General features: G+C 34.5%; 1 protein-coding gene across 1 annotated transcript in view; it reads right to left on the minus strand.

Moving 5' to 3' along the window:
• Positions 1 to 1,249: 1,249 nt before the first annotated feature.
• Positions 1,250 to 23,076, minus strand: part of LOC137924131 (uncharacterized protein CG3556) — an 83,967-nt gene continuing 62,140 nt past the window's right edge. The window contains exons 2-10 of the mRNA XM_068767470.1: positions 8,348 to 8,421; positions 7,614 to 7,813; positions 6,571 to 6,668; positions 5,678 to 5,925; positions 5,254 to 5,414; positions 3,678 to 3,894; positions 2,816 to 2,966; positions 1,953 to 2,164; positions 1,250 to 1,774 (exon numbers count right to left, since the gene is read on the minus strand). Of these exons, the coding sequence (XP_068623571.1) occupies positions 1,713 to 1,774; positions 1,953 to 2,164; positions 2,816 to 2,966; positions 3,678 to 3,894; positions 5,254 to 5,414; positions 5,678 to 5,925; positions 6,571 to 6,668; positions 7,614 to 7,813; positions 8,348 to 8,414 (1,416 nt within the window). The 5' untranslated portion in view covers positions 8,415 to 8,421 and the 3' untranslated portion in view covers positions 1,250 to 1,712. The remainder of the gene's footprint in view (positions 1,775 to 1,952; positions 2,165 to 2,815; positions 2,967 to 3,677; positions 3,895 to 5,253; positions 5,415 to 5,677; positions 5,926 to 6,570; positions 6,669 to 7,613; positions 7,814 to 8,347; positions 8,422 to 23,076) is intronic.

Genomic DNA, 23,076 nt, shown 5'->3' on the forward strand with positions numbered 1-23,076 from the left:
AAGCTAGACAATGTCAATGTCGAAACAATTACAGCCTTTGTTATGCCATTATAAAAAAAACCCTTCGTGATATTACAAAAAAGAGTATGAATGTTATTATATTTTACCATAGAAAATATCTTATATAAAATAAAGAAATTATTGCGTAACCAATATAAATAGCCTACCCTAAAACTTCAGTTTTAACAGCTATGTTTACTAATGTTTATTTACTTTAAGATTAAGTGTCTCTATAGTAATCTTGTGTTTTATGGGATATGTTACAATATCTTCATAAGACTACCCAACGGTTAATATAAATTCTACTTACAAGTGAATGGTTAGACGAAAGTTATTCATTTATAAATTAGAAATGTTGATGACAGACATGAAATATAAATATGATTTGTGAATAGAGTCGAGACAATGAAAATTTGGCCACTATACGTCATCGTCGTCTTCAGCAACACAATTTAGGATCATTAAATAGACAAGCTTAATGTAACAATCAATTATTTTTTTGATTTTAACATTAAAAAAGAACGACAAAAATTATTAGAACGGAATTGCACCAATATTACAAATTTTGGTGTAATTCCATTCTAATAATTACCACTGGCCAAATATACCAAAAAATTATCATTTGGTGGGAAAAATCGAAAACTATAAAACAGATAAAGCAAAATATATGTATACAATATGTATACATACACGATACAGATAATATAGGAGATAGAATAATATAGATAATGATACTCAGAATAAAAAGTGATAAATTTTGTAACATATCCCTTACGTCGAATTTTTTAAATCGCTTATTAATTCACAGAAATGTGAAATATTAGTATTAGTTTAGATAAATTTCATAAACGTGAAACATTATACCAAAGTTACTTAATATAAATTTTAATTTTACAATAATATTTACTACGTTCATACTGTTATGATTATAATTATTAATGAAACGTCTGTGCGCTTTCATCAGATTCTACATTTTACTATAAACTACTTATTCATGCAGAATTAATGTTAAAAAAGTTTTTTTTTTCAATTTTACTCCGGTAGATAGATAAAATGTCTAGAAAATGAACTCACTATATTTAGAAAGTGACTAGAGATGATAGAGAAAGTTCGATTTAATGACTTAATTAAAAATCTAGAAAAATCTTACATATTACTTTAACTTATTCATGAATTATGGGATAAGATTATTTATGTAAAAAGTTAACTTTGAAAAATGAAAACATGTATAAAAGAATACGTGAAACAATATATCCCACATTATTTCATAAAATTATTGCACTATGGTTTCTGGAGTAAATTGATAGTTTAAAATGATAATAGAATATGTTAGTATATTTTAAGCATTAAAAATGTGCGAATATACAATTAAAACAATTGCCAGCGCCTTAGATCGTTCTTGTTGTTCAGTTAAAAGAATTTATAAACATGGTTCTCCATAAAACAGTAGAAAGGTTTAGTAATTATAACAATTCTTATAACTTATTTTTACGGAATGTGTTTTTTTAATTCAAAGTATAATTTTAAAGTTACGTAAATAAATGTTTTTAAATGAAGAACTATTGGTAAACATGAACTTTTAACCAACTTTGCGAATACGAAAATTTATTACTTAAATGTATCTATATCTAAATGGAATTCTAATCTCACTTTTAATAAACAGAGATGCATGAGAGAGAAGCGAAATATTTATTCGTTTTCCTTTTCTGAAGTTACAGCTTTTTGTACCAGAACAGGTAGTGTTCGCCGTCTTCCACGAGGAGGTCGTCGACGCCTGAAAATCAAAACAGAAAAATCAATGTCATTACATAAATAGCACTGAACAAATTTATTCATTAGCTTGTTAAATAAATCTTTAGCCGCGATTCAAACCGCATCACAGTAATGCGTATTAGTACCTATGTACGATTTTTCTTTAAGCTGTGGAAATAATAATGTATGTTTGAACTAACCAACTGGAGCGACAAGTTGATTGCCGGGAGGGCTTGCTGGGTCGGGGACCTCCGGCAGGCGGTACAGCAGCCAGTAGTGGTATCCCATGGGTTCCTCCTTATGGCCAGCCAGGGTGTGAACGTAGTGGCCATTGGGCCACTCGCTTGCTTCAAACTTGAACTTAGGGTCCTGCTCCGCCGCCATTTGCATTACGTGATAAAACGATATGTTCCTGCAAATGTAATAAAAATAAAATTAAAAACTTTAAGAAATTAAAAAATACACACATTACCCTTTAGGAGTCGAGAACCATAAGAGTGAACGGGTTCTCAATCCTAATTGAAATGGAATACTGGCGTGATTGTGGAATAATTATTTTGGATAAAAATCTATACATTTTTTTACCATGTTTTACGTTTTTGATGAGGTGTTAATATATTCCGTACTCGCATAATCCCAATTTTATGGTATAAAAAGTCTCAAAATTTGAAATAAGTATTATTTCTGTTGTTTTTTATGAATGTCTGAAATTTGTCATGTTTAATTTTAATGGAATGATGAGATTTTACAACTGCTTCTCCTTACATATTTTGTCAGCTAATTGCTAACCCAGGAGTCACTACCGATGTCACACTTCAAACAAGAGAGAATAGTCATTTTGGACTTCGAGAAACGGCTAAAGTGCAACATGACTATAAATCATGCGCCGCGCGGTTGTTAATAACCTTTATGATAATATTTCCGCAGGTGTGAAAATAGTCATGAAATTTAGACAATTTATACGTCCCTTAATAGCATTCCGTATGGAACAGTAATACGGTTTATCTCAGATAACTAACATTTCAATTATAATATACAATCTCCCTCTACTCAGAACTCTTACCTGGGCGCCACCATGTAAAGCGTGTAGTTCTCGGTTACGTTGGTGCCAAGCCACAGCGTGTAGGTGAAGGATACGTTACGAGCGTCGGAGTCGTTGTGGTTGTGGCCAGATTGGTACGCCAGCTTTAGATTGCCGTCCCCACCGTTACTGTCTGAAAATCAAAGTAGCTTTATTATATAAGAAAATTAAAATAATTCATAATGGTCAGCTTAAAATAAAGTTTAAGTTAGTTCGTAACGCGCCACCTATTGAGAAGAACTAACAAGAAACTCAGTGGGGTTAGTAGTTTTTCGGATGATAGTTTTAATATTTTTTTTCTTACAAAACTAGAACAATACTTTTCAAACATCTCTATCGTGAAAAAACTCTAAAATAGTTATATGCCTTCTGGCAAAATCTTTCCTTAATAAATTTCTTGAACAACAAGGAGATAAAGAGATTTAGGATTAGAAATAGATTGACCGTCGTTTGATAATGTGCTATAAAATTGTGTACATTGACCGTATACATTAAATGGATGAGATACAGTGTTTTCGATTCTTAACCTTATAACTACTGATGCGCCGAATTTAATTTGCTTTTTTAAAAACGCGTCCATTTTATGCATAGCTGTGCGACCAGGGCGAGATATAAAAAGTATTTTATTAATGGTATGTACAAAATGTATATATGTATATTTAAATAACTACTGTAATATTTTTTCATAAATACACTTATACAGTTTTTATTGTTTTTTTATTTGTTTTTAATTAATGTATTCTTGTATAAATGTGCCAAATTTAGTTTGGACAAGGCGCTTAGAACTCTAGGCATTAGTAGCAATATTTATTATTGAAGGCATTTTGGCTTTAAGTAACAATACCGAGAGGCTCGTGGCGACTGTCCAGGAGTTTGTCGCTGCAGTGCGGCGGACGCACGGCTGCCAGGGAGGCGGGTGTGAGCGCTGCCACCGACGCGGCGGTCTTTGCCACGTCGCCCCAGCCACCGTCCGCTGCTTGCCGCTCCAATAGCCATTTCCTGGCCGCAGGAAGACTCCAATGCTGGTGGGCGCCGGGTCCACTGTCTGAATCTTCCAGAGCCTAGAACATTTATAGTTAATACGGCAGTTGAAAAAAATCGAAGACTATTAACTGTTGCGATTTCCTGTTTTGGTAAAACTCATTAAGTTTGAAACAACGAAACAATATTTTTTCTTATGTTTGGGCTTTGATAAGCAACTGCGAAAATTCAAGACTTTGATATAATGTATATTTAGATAAGTATCTATACATAATTTTAAGGGTTCCAATTTTCCTCATACACTACTGCGAGATTCGGAATTATGATTTTATCGAGAAGCACCTGACAAGAAATTCAATAGTAGTTCTTTGATCGTGCCTTTATTTTTCACGTGAAAATTAACATTATTCTAATTCAAAACTTATTTGTCTTCTATATAATCTTTAATACATTAAATCAATGTAATAATATCTTAATTTGTGCGTTACCATTATAAATTATAAGATAAGATTAAGATGTAGCCGAGATTTTAAAAACGAATATTTATTTTTGTTATTGAAAGATGTTGTATTTCTTTATTATTTGTTATTTACATATCAACGGGATTTCCCATGGCAAAAAGTCTTACTTTAGGGCCACTGATCTAAAGGTCTTCTCAGGAGCATCGCCGCGAGTTGTTAAATTATTTATTTTGAAAAATTAGGTCATCAAGCCCGAGAGCTTCGCGTACGTTCAATGGAGTTACTGGGCGCAAGAGCCTACAAGAGAGATTCTCGGTTTAGGTTATCTCCAAATGAAAATCATATTTGCACAAGTGCTTCGTAGGTATTCAAAGCGCTTTTTCGAAAGCAGTTGTATGCGAAAAATGGATATAGATTAAATTAGTTATAGGGTGGTCATAATAAAGCAATAATAAGTAATGTGTGCTCTTCCCAATAATTAGCAGGTGAGGGTCTGCACAGTCAGGGTCGCCCACTTGTCACTGAATCATGACCTATGCCATAAGACAGGACCACATATTAATTATACCTGCGAAAATATTTATAATTAACTATTATTAATAATTTTACTACATTAAGTTTAAGTGTAGCTTTTCGTCTACAGTATATTTTTGTATGTGTAATTGTGTGTGTGTCATTGTGATGTGAAATAAAATATTTAAATATCTATCTAGTAATATCTAAAATATCGGAAAGAAAGGAGACAACCTTAATAACAAAACTATTTTTCTTCATACTAGAATTGAATTACACGTTTAGAAGAGATTCATTATATTTCATTAAAATGAGAATTTCATGAAACAGAAAAAGATGGTTTACAAGTTATTGATATAGGTAAGATTCATTTTCAGTTATTAGTGATTTACTAATGAAACGACGTGCAATCATTTCAAAGGTATATTCGACATTAATTGCCTATTTGTTAATGTCTAAGGTCACCTGTATAGCTAAGGCTGTTGTCGTGAGGGATCCGAAGCTGCCATCAGGGTGCTGCTGTCGCGCCAGGCCGGCCATGGGGCGACGCACGAAGTGGATAAGGCTGCGGTGACGGTGGTCTTGTACCACGCAACGCAGCGCCAAGATCACCATTGATATCGTATCTATTACAAACGTTGCGTGTAATTTATGACTGTCCGTTTTTAGTTCTCATATTAAAAAACCAAGTACAATATCAGTTATATATGTATGGTTTCAATGTTATTGTTATTTTACATTTTAAATATTGTATTTAATTACTGATAACATTCCTTGTAATAAATATGTTGCCAGAGATAAATTAGGGTACAGAAACGTGATTACTAGGACACATTCTTTATTCTTTTTTATATTATATAATGGATGTTTTCTGAACAAAAAAAATTACCCAGGCTATGGTCTGCAGCAGCATTGGCGATATCCAGTAGTCGTCGGATATGTCGTCTGCGGACATGCGCGGCTGAAGAGCAGGCAGCGAGGGTAGCATAAGCGAATTCCAGGTCGTGAGGCGGTTCCCGGTGTAGCAGTGCCGCCACCAGGTCGCGGCCGTGGAACGAACGTGGATCCTTACACAGGGCGCCGAGTGCCAGCGTATAGGCAGCCAAGCGTCCAAGTGGGGGCGGTGACTCATGATGTCTGGCGAGAAGGAAAATAAAACATTAGCAATAATAAAAACTCCTTAGTTCAAAAAAAACCCATCTAAGAATATTCTCCTCATATTAAAATAGATTTAAAAAAAAATGGACCTGCAAACGCATCAACAATTTTTAAAAGTAATAATCAATATGAATAGGTGATCATTCTGAAACGCAACACGGATAATTAACATTAATTTTAAATCCAAATTTTGTAACTCTTTTTCTAATTATTATATTACGTTATACTATATATAATTATTTAAGGAACAATTGATTTCGGAAGGGGTGAACCGTACATTCACCACTTTAAAAATCCTATAAAATGTACAAGTTGGTTTTTCTCTTGTGGAGCTACATAGTTTTTAGCTGAGAATTTCTAAAGAAAAAAGTTTTATACGTAATTTTAAATAAGTTACTTTAAAATTATTTTAGTATATCAAAGTAACAATAACGGCTTACTCTTATTACTATTACAAAGTGTTTTGGGTATATTTTTCTTAGTAATACGAAGTATAAGAAGTAAAGTTTGAAAATAAGATGTTTCTAGCAAAAACCTGCTAAAAAATTCGTTAAACGGACTGTAAATTAACTTGAAAAAAGTTTTTTAGTTTTTTCGAAATAATGTGGAACAACGCGAACTAACTTGGACATCATCAGCAATATCTCAATCTCCATCTGTTTAGCCGATAGCTGCATCTCCAGACCTTGCTGCTCTATTTCCTTACCGGTGTTGTTGGCCAGCTAAAAGAATCAAACGATTATTTATCACACTACTCATCTAGTGAATTGTTTATTTAATGTTTTGCACATTACATTGCTTTGCAATTATTATATAAATTATGCATAATTAAAAAATTTAAAGTAAGTTTATTTTAATTATAAAAGAACTTTCTTAAACCCAATCGATGTAATTAAGAATGAGTTTCATGTATTTATAATATTAATAGCTATTTTTTTAATTTTATTTTTACTCGTTGAAGGAACTTAAAAAATAGTTGCATTTTAACAGACGACTTAAACATCAAGGGGTCAGTACAAGTTTCCGTTTGTAGCATGTACAGGATAAGGAACAAAGTCTCACAAGATACATATAAACATATACTCACATACACATGCATGTATACATACATGCATGTGGATACAATGAATAAATAAATAAAAGAAAAGTTGTTATTTTTATTATATTAGGTTAAACTTAATAACCGTATTTCCTAATGTTTTGTCCAATTTGTCCAATTAAATGCCGCATTATTTAGTAACTAAAAATGTTACATTATATATTATAACTGTTATATATACCACTGCTCATGTATATAGTTATAATCTATATATATGAGCAGTGGTAGCCCAGCGGTAGAATACCGATACTTGCGATCGTACGTCGCGAGTTCAACTCCCTCAATGCAATCTTTTATAATTTACGCTTTGTGCAATAAATTCATAGGTTTGCCACTGCTCACAACAACTGCGATCGCTACCGGCTTTTAAGGTAGATCTATGCATTGCAGTGGGCGTCTATGGGCGGAAACGACTCTAAAATATATATACATACATTCGGTTATATTTATATACATATATTCGGTAACATATCCTTGATGATCCAGGTGTTTTTTAATAACTATTTTGGTGTACATGAAAGCGTAAATAAATAAACTTATGTAAAACAGACTATGTAACAACAATTACCTGTAAGGTGAGCATCACGTGATGAGTGTCATTGCCCCAGCCCCAGTCGGGTTGGCGATGCTGCAGCAAGTATTGAAGAGCTTTCTGTATGGCTTGGCCTTCGTTCAGGGTCTCCGTTTCCCAAGCAACCGTGGTCGGGGGGAGCGTGGTGGTGGACGTAGTTGAGGCTCGAGTTGTTAGAGTAGTCGGTGCTTCGGTTTCTGTAAACATTGAAATTGGCCCGACACACAAAACATATGAATCTGTCAATTTCGTGGCATTAATTTTATTAATGAAAATGAAAAAAATATTTGTTATGATATTAACTTTCCGTACAATCAACTTATTGGTATGTTGTTTTGTTTTAAACAAAATTGTTTTGATTTGAAACTATCATTTTAGTTAGTTAATAAATAAAATATGTAAATTCTTGTTCACAAATGATTTTCATATTGTTTCTCAATAAAAGTGGATTTGACTCAGGTATCAACTTTCTACTCATCCTTCTATTCGTTTCAAAAGGATAATTTTAATATTTTTAGAAAAAAAAAATAATTCGGTATTTGGTAATAATTATTTTAAATTAAATAATAACTTCTGAAAGCAAGGTCAAAATATAATTTTTGTAGGTTTTTCTTGTTTCTTTTCTCTTGGTATTTTCATTAATTTACAAAAATCTGTTAATAAACAGTATTGTTAAAAAAGTATTCATAACAATAAATGTAATTACTATTGTAAGTAGCAAATAAACTTACCAGTTTGGGCGTAGGCGTTGGTGAGTAGAAGTAACTGCATCAAGATCATAGCGACGAGCTCGTACATCTTTACGCTGTCAACAAAAACAAATATTTTTTTGAATGCTGAAGGTTGTTTTAAATAAAAAAAAATATTGAAGGGTAATTTAGTATGTTTCCGAAACCAACTCGGATTGGCAGTGTTTGGAAAGCTTCGAAACCTTCTCGCCTAAAATACCGCAATGTCTGAAGGCGAAGCTTTTTAAGTGTGTTGCCGGTGATGACATACGGATCTAGAACGTGGGCGCTTACGACGGGCCTCATGTGACTCATGTGAGAGAACTATGCTCATAGTTTCGCTGCGAGATCGAATCAGAAATCAGAAGATCCGCAGAAGAATCAAGATCACGACGACGTGTCTCAAAGAATTACTCGTCTTAAGTGCGAGGCTGCAAGGCATAGGCTATCCAAAAGGTCACCGCGATAACGGGTTCTACGCTGCCCGCATCAAGCGACTTCCCACAAATTCGTCATCCACCTAGTGGGGGGCCTACTCACGACTCGTGGCCGATTCGAGAACCTTTCGGCTCCAGCGGCCATCGGTTGCACGAGCGATGTGCCTCGCCCACTGCCACTTTCAAAACAAAAGGGCAATATGTCAAATACCAACGGCCTCTCTGATCGCTGCCGGCGAGTTCTTCCACGATGGATAGTTTACCAAGGAAAACGAGCGGGCGATCAGTAGCTCATAGACATAGACATAGACATGGTTGGTAATTCAATGGAAAAGAATATTAAAATACACAGTATTTATTAACATATAAAAACATTTACAGCTATTTCATCGTTTAACGTTACGGCGTCAATTCGAGCTAATCGATCGCGGTTGGAAGAATAGTGCCGTGCTAATAAAATAGGCCTCGCCTTTAAATATTTAACAATTACGTACGCTTTGTGCACTTTTTTTGTGAAAAGTTTCTCGAAAATAATATTTCTGTGTGGATCACTAGGGAGTAACAAAGAAATTAAAAATGAAAATTTTCCAGAATTTAATTTAACTTTATTCTTATTAGCATTCTAAAACCGCCCATGTAGTAGGTAAACGGATCTGCGTTTGGAACATTTTCGTGAGATGTTTTTAATGACTTCAAGTTGAACTTTAAAAGCTGTTTAATAGTCTTCAATTAGTTTTTTACAGTCACAACAAAATAAAGGTTATTGCATGATGCAATAGTTATTTATAACACAAATTAATATTTCTCTTTAAATTATTATAATTGTACGGATTATTAAAAAATTTATCACGAGAGAATAGCTGTCACCTCAGTTGGAAACGATTTTAACTTTATTAAAATAGTGATTTTATTTTGAGCGTCCAGTCCGAAATTATACAAAATGAAATTCTAAAAGTACGGAATCCTATAAATAGGTTAATAAATAGAGCAGCGCATTTGTCAATAAAAGCTTCTTCACCTATTTCCAATCACACTGTTAAGTGACCATACTGATATAAGGAAAGGAAGTATAAGACTAAAGAAAGTCTGCAGGGACAGATAATAACAAGTAATTAATTTTAATTTGTGTAAATCCTAATTTAGAAAACTCTTTTTCTTACTACAGTAATATTATAAACCAACCAATTCTTATATTATTCATAACTATGAAGCTTTTTTTTACACTTGTAACCAATCCTTCTGTATATAGATAGGCATTTTAAACCTAATAGAAGTGGAGATTTTTTTTAGAAACAATGGATTTAGGATTATAAATGTTACAAACATACAATGTATTGATTAATTTATTAAGTGAAATTTAATGTATTTATTGTACTCGGCGTACAGAACGCCGGCGGAGTTCAATCCATCATGCGTCAGATCAAAAACGTATTGTTGAGCGCACCGGAATAGATTCCCTTTGTAACTCACTCAGAGTTCTCAACATCGAAGCTTTAATAAAGGCGAAACGTGAATAAAGTTACCTTTGAGGTAAATATACATATGCTTTTAATTTTGCTAAAATTCCATCTCATACATTGTGTTTGAGAAAAATGAGAGTTTTAATAACTGATATTATTATTTCATATGCATGTTTTCTGTCTATATATTTTTTAGCGCAATGAATCCACATATACATTAAATATTAACATATTTGTGTTGCACAAAAACTATTATGGCGCCCACGCAAGGCGTAGACCTTCTCTAAAGATATCTATGGGCAGATATATCATAATCGCCACGCTTGGCTATCGCGGTGTGTGGTATTATGGTACGCAAAGAACGCTGCTGATATTCTCTGAAAACTTGTTCGTGAGCAGTGGCAATCCTATGTAATTAATGCACAAAGTGTGAATTCTATAAGATTTTAATCGAACTCACGTTCTGCGATTGCAAGTCTTAGTACTCTACCGCTGGGCTACTGGTGCTCTTAATTATTCCAAAATTATATATTTATTAAATGTTGTGCAATATTAATAACAACAAACTTTTGCCATTTCATCAGAGTTCATTAATTCGGTTTTATTCTGTATTTTATTCCCTTGCTCACTCTTGTTATTGATAATGAGTAATTAAACTAGAAACTGAATCTAGAAACTTAACGGTGACTTAATTAAGACGATAAGATTTGTCTCTCTTATGTACACGAGACACCAGGACCTCTACAAATCCTTTAATTAAAAAGATATTGAAACAACATCAATATCTTTTAATATATAATTCGTTTCCTTCAAATGAATTCTGTGAAGTCTGTTATTGTTTTGTAATAAGTTGTAGAGGTTTCCTTCATTCAAATTGAAATGAAATACAGTTGTGTGAACACAACAAGACACCGACGCCGACGCCGACTTTAACACCACCATCAAAGGAGAAAAGCAGTAGCAACACAGCAAGTCCCTCGCAGCGCACCGACGCCGGGAGGCGGCAAATAGTATACTTTAAGAACACTTTATTAGCTCGAGCCCTGTAACCAACGAAGTTGTAAAAGCCCCACAAGGCTAACAACGGAAACACGATTCAGAATTCAGAGACAGTTGTGAGAAGAAAACCGTGTGGCTGCTCCATACTTATGTGGAATGCTTGTTTTGAAAGAAATAATTAGCTTACACACCTGCCGGACTTATAATGTAAATGGTTTCTAAAGTTGCACGGTCTGTGAATGGTGCGTTGTGTCTCGTTGTCCTGTTGAGGAGGCGTTACTCTAAGACCGACCACTGTGGCAGCCTTCTCGAAGGTGAGTCGTATATCAAATGATTTTTCTCTCTTAGTATAAAGTTGCCGTCGGCCAGGGTTCACTATTCAAAATTTGTGAGATTGTATATATTTTCAAGTGTATCAGTTACTATCAGCTGCTGTCTTTGATCAGAAAGCTTGCAGTCGAACCTCTTCCAATTTAGGATGTGCCCAAAAGAACCAGTTAGTTAGAGCGATTAACCAATCTAGTCTGAATAGAAATATTTTTTATTGTTTGCAATATCGACAATACTGGGCCAAAGCAATGTTGTAACGGCACATAAATGGTGAGCGAACCATAGTACCGAACCGTGTAGAAGGTTTGATGACCGAAAGTAACGACAAAGTAATGTGATACCGGTTGAATGAGGCCTATACTCAAACCTAGGTTCATATGGCGGAACATAAACTGACCATACTAACACTTGTAATAAGGTAGAGATAATAACACTACTCAAAATATTTGAAATGTAAAAAATGAGATAAGTGAATAATAAAATGTAAAAAATGAGATAAGAGTAATAAATGAGATAATGAAATGAACAGAAAGTGATACTGTGTGATCTCTGGAGTTTCATTAATTAGAAAACCATGTAAAAAATCATGAACCACTTAATACTGGTAAAAAATGGTTTATGATTTTACGTCTGAACGTAGGAGTATTGAATGAGCGTGTGGTTGTTAAAATATGTTGATATATAAATGATAAAAGTATATTCAAAAGCTAGTAAGCGGCCCCTAAACACCTGAGTATACTTCAAAGAGGTAATCCGGGGCAAGCGAGGCGGCTGGTGTGCGTCAGGGCGTCACAGCTTATTTTCCGTCTGTTGCGCTAATTGAAGAGGCGTCAGCGCAGCCGCCTGTAAAGCGTCGCTTTGCCTTGTTACCCGCCCTCACGTGCGACCGCCGGCATCTTGCTCGTAATTGCTTGTTTAATTAAATCACATTTATATACCAACTCGTTACTCTATGTAGCTCTATTAATAACATTTATTAAACGACCCTGGACACTTGAAAATTTTTAATGAATTTTTTTATCTTAAAAAAAAAACTTTTGTAATGATAAACGTTGTGTGATTCTTTGTTATTAAATATAGCAATCTTTATCCATGTCATGTAAACTGTTACAGGCTTATACTCGTCAAGATTTAAACCTTACTGATATAGTAATAAGTTCATAATTTTCGTTTTCTTAACTTTATTTATTCAGGCTGTTTGGTTATAGGTTGAACTCAAATTAATCGGTTATTTGTAATAGATTGCAAAGTGTGCACGTATAACATACATTTCACCAAAAAGTTTTAATGCTTTTACACCTATTTTGAATCACGTTTTCCAGCGATGTCTGAAAAATGTGTCATAAATTTATTTTTTAATATTATAAATTACAATTAAATAAGTTTTTTCCAGTAAGTCTGCAAGAACAGATAGTAAACTATAATTAATATAAATATGTACTAACGCGAATTTTGAGGACGCTTTTTCTTACTTTGCTATCGTTACGTTGTTTATTATATTTGAAATTATTAAATAAGTTGTACCGTATATTTATTTATAGCAAATGAGCTATATATTAACGTCTTCAACGCTTTTATTCCTATAACTATTCACCCTAAGAAAATTTAGGCGAAATGTTCTTAGTACTCAGCCACGGAAATCCACAAACTCCATGAAGACAAGGTACTGGTCCCAAAAACAAGTTGAAAAGCAAAAACAAACACATTCTAATCTAACAAAAATCTAAAAAACCTAATGAAAAATTTTACGGTTTTTCAGAGTTTTTTTTACCTTAATACTGGCGGCCCCACAAACCAGAACGCAATATTACGCAATTATAGTTCATTGGTACATTTTGGTGATTGTAATCATTTTATTTCGCAGAACATCTACCGCTGGTCATAGGACCGAAGCGACCAATAGCGTTATTGGGAGTAAAGATATTCTATTTTTAATTATAGCTGTGAGGTTTTCTTCCGGCTACGTAAACTTTTTCAGGATTTAATTATGTAAGTTATATCATATTAATCGAAGTCAAATTATAATTAACAAAAAAAGATGAATCCATTAGTGATTTATTAAATCTCCAGTTATTAGATTATCAATCGGAATACAATTATTTTCAAATAACAGTAAAATTGAATTACATCGAACAAAGAACTAAAAGGCTTTTATTCTAAATGGCAAGAAAGCATTGAGAGCAATCGAGAGAGGGATGGAATTTAAATAAGAGATATTTCGTTACAAGAACATTTTGAGTATTTCGAGTTAAAGGAATTAAGGCGATTTTTCGCTTTTATGTTATTGGATTGTAAATTTGGTTTTGTACCTTTTATTTTTAATGTTATCTTTTATGCTATTTTCAAATTAGCAAGTTTATATTATTTCTTAAATTCATGTTTTGCATGTTTTCAAGTGGTAGTTGTAAAGTTTGAAATAAGAAAATTTTTTATTTTTCTTGTACGTTTATCTTTATTGCTAAAGATCTCACCCTTCTTGGAAAGCCTTAGTCGAGGAAACGACGAGTTACCTCCTCAGGTATAGCGACCTGTGGAGCCAATTCGTTATTTCGAGGTGAGGCTACCACCCGCACAGAGTCCGCCCATCGGGTTGGTGATCGCCCTCTTGGTTTTATTTCTTCTGCTTTTTCTAGGTCCCATTGTTATATATATTACTCGGTTCATGTCATGTAAGGTATGTGTCAGTATAGGAATTACAATAAAACTATTAAAATTAATTTTTAATTAATATCGATATTATTTAATAACTCATTACGAGATCAAGCTTTTAAAATTTCATGAGTTGTGTTATTTAATTTATAGCTTTGTAATTAATTGGTCGCATCATCGAAAAATTGTTTTGTGCGGATTTATTTAATTATTATTATGCAAGAATACTTTCACTCAAGCCAAGATATGATATAAGATAAATCAAGAACGAAAAAATCCGTAGACTAGAGAAAGTAACTGGTATCGTTCAGTCGATTGACAAGTTTGCGAGGGAATACAGTTTAGGACTTCTAGCTACAGGAGCAGAGAGGACCCTAATGATGATCACCAAAACCCTATTTTTTCTTAGATGACAGCGAATACATTATTGTAATAAGTAATTTACATTTAAAAAATCCGGCATGGGTAATTGGAACTTAAAGTCACGTCACGTTAATTTCACAAATACATTATCTCAATTTTAATTTGCGGAATAGTTTTTAAAATGAAAAAGTGTAGAGAAAAGGGTAAAGCGATATGTAGGTAACTAATATGAGTTACTCATAAGAAGGCAGTGCGGCGCAGGCATGCGACACGTTTCCTTAGAGCGGTTGTTACTCTAAAATTTAAACATAGTGTTCACTTTACTCACTCTAACTTACTCACTCAATTTACGTTTAAACGCTTAGCCTGAATCTTTTAAAAGTAAGCTCAAGTGATCTTTCGGACAAAGTTGCTAAAGCTGTTGCATTTTTTAACCTTAGGCAGTCCACGGATGATTGAGCATAAGGTGGCTACCTAGGCTATAGCTACCACTCGAAACGCGTTTAGCATTTTAACTTACGAATGCCCAAGAGCGTGGAGTCTCGGTACAATCTGTTATTATTGAATTATAAAAATCATCATCATCATCAAATAGTACCAGCAGGAAGCTGGTTAAATCTAGCTTCTCCCGAAGACTTTAGCAAGGTTCGTGGTCTCCATTTCCAAACCTTAAGGCCAAAGCGACCATCAATTATGCGCGCTCCGTCCACTGCCATTACAACTTGCCAATCCAGCGTAACGGCACTACTAATTAATTTTCTTACATGTATATAAGATACTTCGTAATATGAAAATAGCATACGTTAACCTAAATAGGCGTTAATGAAAAATTTTCCGCCTCGTTTCTTTGTATTTAAGGACATGTAAATTTGTTTATAGAAGCGCCGCGTTTTGTTAAAGGTAAAATATGCATTACCCCGTCCCCAAGCTCCGAAACGCGAGTACTGAGAGACAATTTGCATTTTTATCAGTATTTCACACAAACCTTTATTGTACTCGCGTGCGGTTTTATTGGATGTATTATGCGTAATACTATGTTGTTATTTTGATATCAGTATTATTAATATGGTGAGAATGGAAGGACGCTTTATATTTTGAATTACTCGATTTTGTCAATGAAAGCTTTTTGAAGGCGTAACCGGCTAGAGTAGCATAGTTCTTTAACCGTAAACAGACGACCTTGATAGGGTCGTCGGAAGACGTGTGCATTCGGAAGACATGTCCAGGTGCGGACAACCTAAGACTGAAATGTTGGTAATGAACTAACGTACATATGTCATTTATCTTACACACTTTTTAGCTGTCTCTCATTTTCGCAGAAGAACCAAAGACATGGACGTTTATCGAAGAGTTACTTGTATAAAGTGGCAGTAGGCATACCGTTCGAGCAACACCGGTAGATATAGTCTCCCCATTGGGCGGACGGACGATATAGTAAAGGTCACGGGAAGTACTGGATGCGGACAGTGCGAGACTGATCATTGTGGTCATCATAGTGATCATTGGGTCATCTTTCACTAGTGACCGGTTTTTGTGGAGAGGCCTTGAAGTGATCGGCTTTCGGCTGACATGATGAAGAAGTATCAAGGGGAATAACTCATGTAATACGTAAATGTAATACGTTAGAAATAAAAAAATAGTTTTATCTCAATTTAGAGACACCAAAACACCGTTTAATTATTATACATTTGCTTCACTTAATTGTGGCAACAACGTACTTAATTCAATAATATAGACGATGGAATGTCCAGCTGAAATATTATGGCGGCTTATGAAAGCTCACTGCTACGTTGTATTCTAAATCGAGTTATAAGCTAAACGGTTTCAGAATGGTCTTATTACGTAATGAAAAAGCTTTAATTTTGTCTTTATTCTGAGTGGTAGTTTCATAAAATGATATTATACCTTTATTGAAAATAATGTTACGGTAAGTTCCCGATAAATCTTGAAACAAAGCATTTTATAACCTTTTTATCAAAAGGATATACAATGCAGGGCACCGGTATCTCTCACAGATTTCCAATGGGACTGAACTGCCTCTCTTACGGGCAATAAACTGCACTTGACGGTTAACTCTTCAAAAATTCATTAACAAAGTCGAGTTATCTAAACATGTATACCACCCTGCGTTTGCCAGTCTTTGTTCCTAATGACTCGAAAATTAGGGGCTGTTTTAGTAGTAAATCTTCAAGAAGACGTGTTGTGTAAGAAAAGTAATGAAAACTTTGTGTTTAAAAACTTTTTTCTTCTAATTTGCTAATTGTTATATGATATTAAAGACTGACGTCCGATTTCTCATTAATATGCAAATGAAAGGTTCGCAATTTTACACACATTGATGCCGGCCACGCCGCCGCCGCGGTCAACGGCTGCACGTTATAGATGAGCAGCCGTAAAACATGAATATTAATTGTTTCAACATGCTGGATATTGATATCACGTCGGCTGTTTTATATGTTACATTTGCATATTCATAAACAAAAAAATTCTTTAATAAGACGCTTTTGTTTGTGCGATCAAGCTCAAGTTCGAACTGTGATGGTAATTGCTTTCGCCAATTAAATTTTAGATTTTAATGACACGAGTATAAATCGTATTTAGCGGCCCATTTAGGATTTTAATATGAAGTTTAAGAATTCAAGAGTTCACTCATTTTTTTGCACTACACTAGTAATTGAGTGAAACCTATATTTGTTATATTTTGGTGTAGGTTACTTTTGTTAGGAATATTTTACTATTAATTCACACAATAACTAAGGCATCATAATTGGATTAACTGTCACATGTTATCTGTGCCACCCTCTAGTTGTCAGCATTAACGACGAAATAAAAATTTCTTTCGCATGCAAGTAATGTCGTCAACATAGAGATGGACGTTTGTCGTATGACATAATATCCGATGATATAAAGGGGACATTTCTCTAAATATTTTTCGTATTAATCTAATGTTTGTGTTCTAATTAGCTTATGTCCTACACCGATAACATTCGCACTTATGGTTATATAAAGTGTGAATAAGGATATACTAGTTTATTTTTTATAAATCACAATCAGGCCGTGATCAAATCAGAAAGGATAAATTTCAATTATCCCAGTAATTCGGCTGCACTGAGTGCTCAATAAAACATCTTTGCATAAGTGCTTCGTTCGCCGGAAACCATCACGAGAGGACCCGCGTTTATCTCCGAGACGTAAAGAAAATGAAGGAATAAAGCTAAGCCGTAGCTCTGGATACCGCCGAGGATGTGCGCCGTATTCAATTGTAGTAATTTAATGATGAATTATTTAAACACTTTTGTCTAAATTAAAAGACGAACACAATATGTTTCACAAGGTCATGCAAGTACAAAAATTATATTTAGTAATTTCATTGAGTAAACAATTACATAGAATAACTAACTAAAACAAAAGATTACAAGTTATGTCGATATTAATATTTAGCAAATTATTGTTATATATTACTTATATTATGATAATAAACTAATTAATACATTGAATAATTTTTAAAAAATTTGTGATGTATATAAGTGTTTCTAAAGAACATAAATTATAGTATGTTTTACGTTTATGAATTAAAAGATTATTTTATTTAAGAAGTAGTAGTAGTATTAAATATATTAACCAAGGAAGATATATTTCCTTCAACTCTTGCGAGTACGTCGTGGCTTGTGGTATAAGGAGGTTTATGTTGAAAGGCCGGTGACGAAAAAAAATTCTATCTAGTTTTGTAGATCATATCTAAAAGTACTGTCTAATTCTTCAGCCCTTGTAATAAATATTGGGGAAATTTTAAATACTTACAATTTAAAACTTCACTTAATAAGCAACGTCACTAAAATTCACCAAAGTTGTTGTGTAAAAAAACGTAAAATAAAATTATTTTAAATATGAAGTAACGTGTTTTCTTACAGTCTATACTGTTTTTCTCTTAATATCGGCAAAATTCCGCGGCGCGGCGTGCGACCCGACTGGCAGCTGTCTTCTCACTGAACGCTTATTTCATTTTACTCTTCTCAATGCTTTTATCGCAAGTGCTTTATAAAGATGAGTTATATCAAATAGAGGGACGTCAGGCACATCGGACGGCGCATCTGTCGGAGCAATGAATCCAATGCTCAAATTTGAATGCTTATATAACAAATAATTTTTATATTATAAAAGATGAACAAGAATCAAATGTTAAATAACACATCCTGGCCGTAATAATCAACATCATTTCAGCCGTAAGGCGTCCACCGCTAGACATAAGAGTCTTTAAATTTTTTTTAGTAGGATTGGTAGGAAGTGAAGTATCCGGCATCTTGCGACGACATAAATAAGGTTTTTTGTCCACCTTACAGACGAACTACGTTAAACTTGCTGGTCCGTGGTCTACAGAACCTTGAGGTCCCAAGGCCAATCTGTTCTTGTTATTGTTCCCTATTTGGCTTGCTTACTGCTATTTCAAGTTTGCCAATCTGCTGGACTATGTCGGTTACTTACTTTAGTCTTCGGACCTTATTCGATTTCGTATAAAAATCTCGTGCAAGGCCCATGACTAGTTGAACAACTGTAAACTTGATAATGAGGCCCGAAGGGACAGACCAAGTTTTACTGCCGTAAGATTCACTCGTTACTGACATTGGCAGCGGACCTTCATGTTAAGCACTATTTTGTAGTTTCACGAATGACGCTCAGCCGACATAGATTCGACGACTGAAGTTTTTCTCAAAGTAGGACTTCCTTATTTTGACTGATTAGTATGTACCATGATGCATGTTAATTGGAAATTTTAGGACAAACAGTAATGCTTGAAAAACCTTCGCGACATTGTCGAAAGCTACCGAGGACAATTAAATAAATTGCAGAAGCAAAAAGAAATCATCTTAACTTCTTATTTATTGCTGGGGTATCGACATTAATTACCCATATATTTGTCATTGTCAGACTGGTTATGACTTATAGAGCTTATTAGCTCAACAAAAGGTCAGATATAATTCAGACACAATAATATTTTTATAAGTGAACACTAATTTGCACACTAATGTAATAGATGTTTTCAACATTAATGCTAGAAAACGATTTTAAATAACTCTGATTATTCTGTACCAAGTAGAGGCTCTACCAGTGAATGAAAGGATGATAGAGTCATAGTCATAGCGACGAATCGGCATTTAAACTAATAACTGGGTTCAAATACTTGTAAGTATAGCTTGCTGTTAAATAACCTGTTTATCTGCAAGTCAATTTAACAGCTTTGTCGATATTGATGACAGAGAGAGTTCCATGGAAGATTATACATAAGTGCACCGAAGTTACTAGGTTTGCGAAAACTTACCTCGTATTGCCACGCACATACTCAAGGCCGTATTGTAATGAGCAGAGAGTATCACTTTCATTAAGCGAAGTTTTGTCCAATTTGTCTTTTGGTGTTTAAAAAAAGAACTAAATGAACAGTGTGTTTATAAATACATTGTCATTCACAGCCATGAAGTTTTCATATTTAGCTTGCGAAACGTGGCCTGAAAACATCACTTTGTTAATAAAAAAAGTAACAGAAAGAGTTCGTGTTTTAACGTGAAAACGTGTCGAGTGTCTGTTCAAATATTCATGAAAATAAACACGAGCGTACAACGACTGTGTGGTTTTCATGATTTCTGTTTTAATGAACGTGTTTATACAATGCGACAGAACATTCGTGTGGAGACAATGATATGCATATTACGCTTTTGTCCACTTTAACTTTTTAAATTGTAATTAACATTCAAGGCCGTTGATAATTTCTAATGTAGAAACATACGTTGCTATTCCGTCGCCAAATAAAGACTGTCACAACCTAATCTTGCATATGAAATGTAATCAATAGCAAGCAACAAATAGCAAATGCTCGATGCAATAAAGCCGACTATCTTATTATGAGATAGAGAAGTCTGTGTCCGGAATGGAGAGATCCGTGGACGAAGGTATTTCACATTACTTAGCGCATTGGCAAGTGGGAGTGGGCAGGCTTTGTAGCGCGCAGAATAGACGGGTTCTCCAATGGAGGTCACAAACTGGTAGGCTCAGCGTATGACTTTCATCCATAAGTTGGACAGACGACCTATTTGAGGTTGACCGTGAATGCAGGTTGCTTCCAACGTCCTAAGGGAAGTCTAGGGGGATAAAATATACCATGTCCAGTAATGGATGATGATGATGATATATAAAATATGTGTCTAATGTATGAATTCTTCTCGACCAGACTAGAAACAAAGTCAATACTTCCGTTCTCAGATGTAGTCATTCCTCAACTAGCCGAACACTCTGTTTTAAGAATACATATAAACTGAAACATTGGGCACCGCTTGTTGACTTATTATTGCTATAAAACATATATTCAGTTACATTAAACAGGGGTGCTGATAAAAAGTTATCAGTTCCAAAGTATTAACAAAAGTGGCAGAATACAGAAGACGCTCAGCCTAGACCATAGGTTCTTAACGGGTATGCGTTCTTCTTCGAAGCAGTAACAGCTCCAAAATGTAAGGATTAATTCTTAATATACGATTATTAATAGATAATAGACAGAGAGAAGCGTTGAAGTGTTTTTTTTTTCTAAAGACGAGGTCCTTGAGAAACGGTTGGGTGCTCATGTCCTAGACCTATTAACAGTTAGCTAGCGAGGACCGTTACATTATTTATAACAGATGAGAAGCCGTGAAGTGCCAAGGTCGCTTTGACGGACGCTTGATGGAGTCACAGAGTAAAAGGATCAGACGGAACCTTGACTTGGGTTATCATTCGAAACGTGTTTAGCATTTTGATCAGGAATTTCGATAGAGCCAATATCCAGAGACCCGTGGCTCATCATGATTATCACAGCAACATGGTGTTCATGGCTTGCATTCAGCGTCTACCGACGACCAAAAATTCTTCTGTTCGCCTGCGCTTGTGGATCTGTGGGTACCACTCTAGGACCTCCACCTTCTCTCGGCTCAGTCGTGCTCAGTTGTTTATTTATCGGTAATCCAATGAATGTACTTTTAATAACATATATTTCCTCAGCTTATATTACTATGACTTCGTTATAGAATTAGTCAAAATATAGCAAGTGTAATTAATAAAAGTTAAAATACGTTAGGTATGTAGATTCACATATTTTGTTTTATTTGTATTACACAATTTTTAGGCTAGGAATTATTTTGCGTTGCCGGGTGATCCAATAAAATTTGTTCAATTAGTCTAATGCTTTAATCGCCCAGCGAGCCGACCGTATCCCTGTGTATTATATTAACCTATTCACTTTCAAAATCAATATCACGCGTGTACGATTCGCAGAAACACAATACACTAATTCATACTTATACGAATTACTAATTTCGTAATGGAATATGAAATATTTAATTTCAATTTCGTATCAATGTCATCGTTGACACAGGGTTGTTGGCTATAGGTGTAAAAACTTTAAAAGGGTGGTGTTTCATAGCTTTTAGCAAAAAGCTTTAAAGACATCTATGTTCAATCACCTTGTGTAAAGTGATCACATTGAAACTTATTTAAGTTTCAATGTGATCACTTTTTATTGAAATACAATTGGCTAAAAACTTCTGGCCTTAGTTATAGGTGCTTAAAGTTTTTTGTGCGCAAATGGGCCACAATTTTACCACTTTAAAGTTTTTACTTCCACGTGACCAGTCACGTAATATATTACCTTTACTTTAGTGGACGACTGAAGTCTTTACAAATGGACGATTTTTTAAACTTTTTAATACATGTTTATAGTTTTTTTTTGGACTGATCTAAACAATGTTTTTAGTCATATAAATAACAATATAAATGTGGCAATCGTTGCGCTCTACGTTAGATCTACTTATTCCTTTCTCAGTTGATGGACGCCCATTGCAAGGCGTAGACGACGCCACTATGACCGGTCTTACGCTGCCCACATCCACCGACTTCCCATGACGTGAACTATGTCGTTGGTCCACCTAGTAGGGGGTCTGACCACTACACGTCTGTCGGCTCGGGGTCAACATTCGAGAACATTTCGGCTCCAACGGCCATCGGTTGCATGAGCGATGTGCCCCGCCCATTGTCACTTCAGACGAGTAATTCTTCGAGCTACGTCGGTGATCTGGGCTCTTCTGCCGATCTCCTCATTTCTAATTCGATCTCGCAACGGAACTCCGAACATAGCCCGTCTCTATTGCTTTTGGAGTGACCTTGAGCCATCTTATGAGGACCGATGTAAGTGACTACGTCTTGGACTTATACCTTTATATATCTTAGTAACTTTATAACTTCACTTTTTTGTTGGATATATAACTTAAGTGAAGAATTTTCGGTATTTTCGAATTACTTGGGTAAGTAACACCGTTACAACTTATTCGGTGCCAAACGTAACGTAAACATCACTAAAGGTAAATAGTAAAATCCTGTTTATACGTCACGATGCTCATGTCCCTGTATTAAATCCCTTTTATAATACCTCAATGTTATAGGCAAGCTATATTACTTTTAAAAATAAAAATATCTT

The sequence above is a fragment of the Battus philenor genome, unplaced genomic scaffold (assembly GCF_028537555.1).
Source record: "Battus philenor isolate CCGP_79_NKW_IND1 unplaced genomic scaffold, ilBatPhil1.0.hap1 SCAF_23, whole genome shotgun sequence".
In the NCBI taxonomy this organism is placed as follows: Eukaryota; Metazoa; Arthropoda; class Insecta; order Lepidoptera; family Papilionidae; genus Battus; species Battus philenor.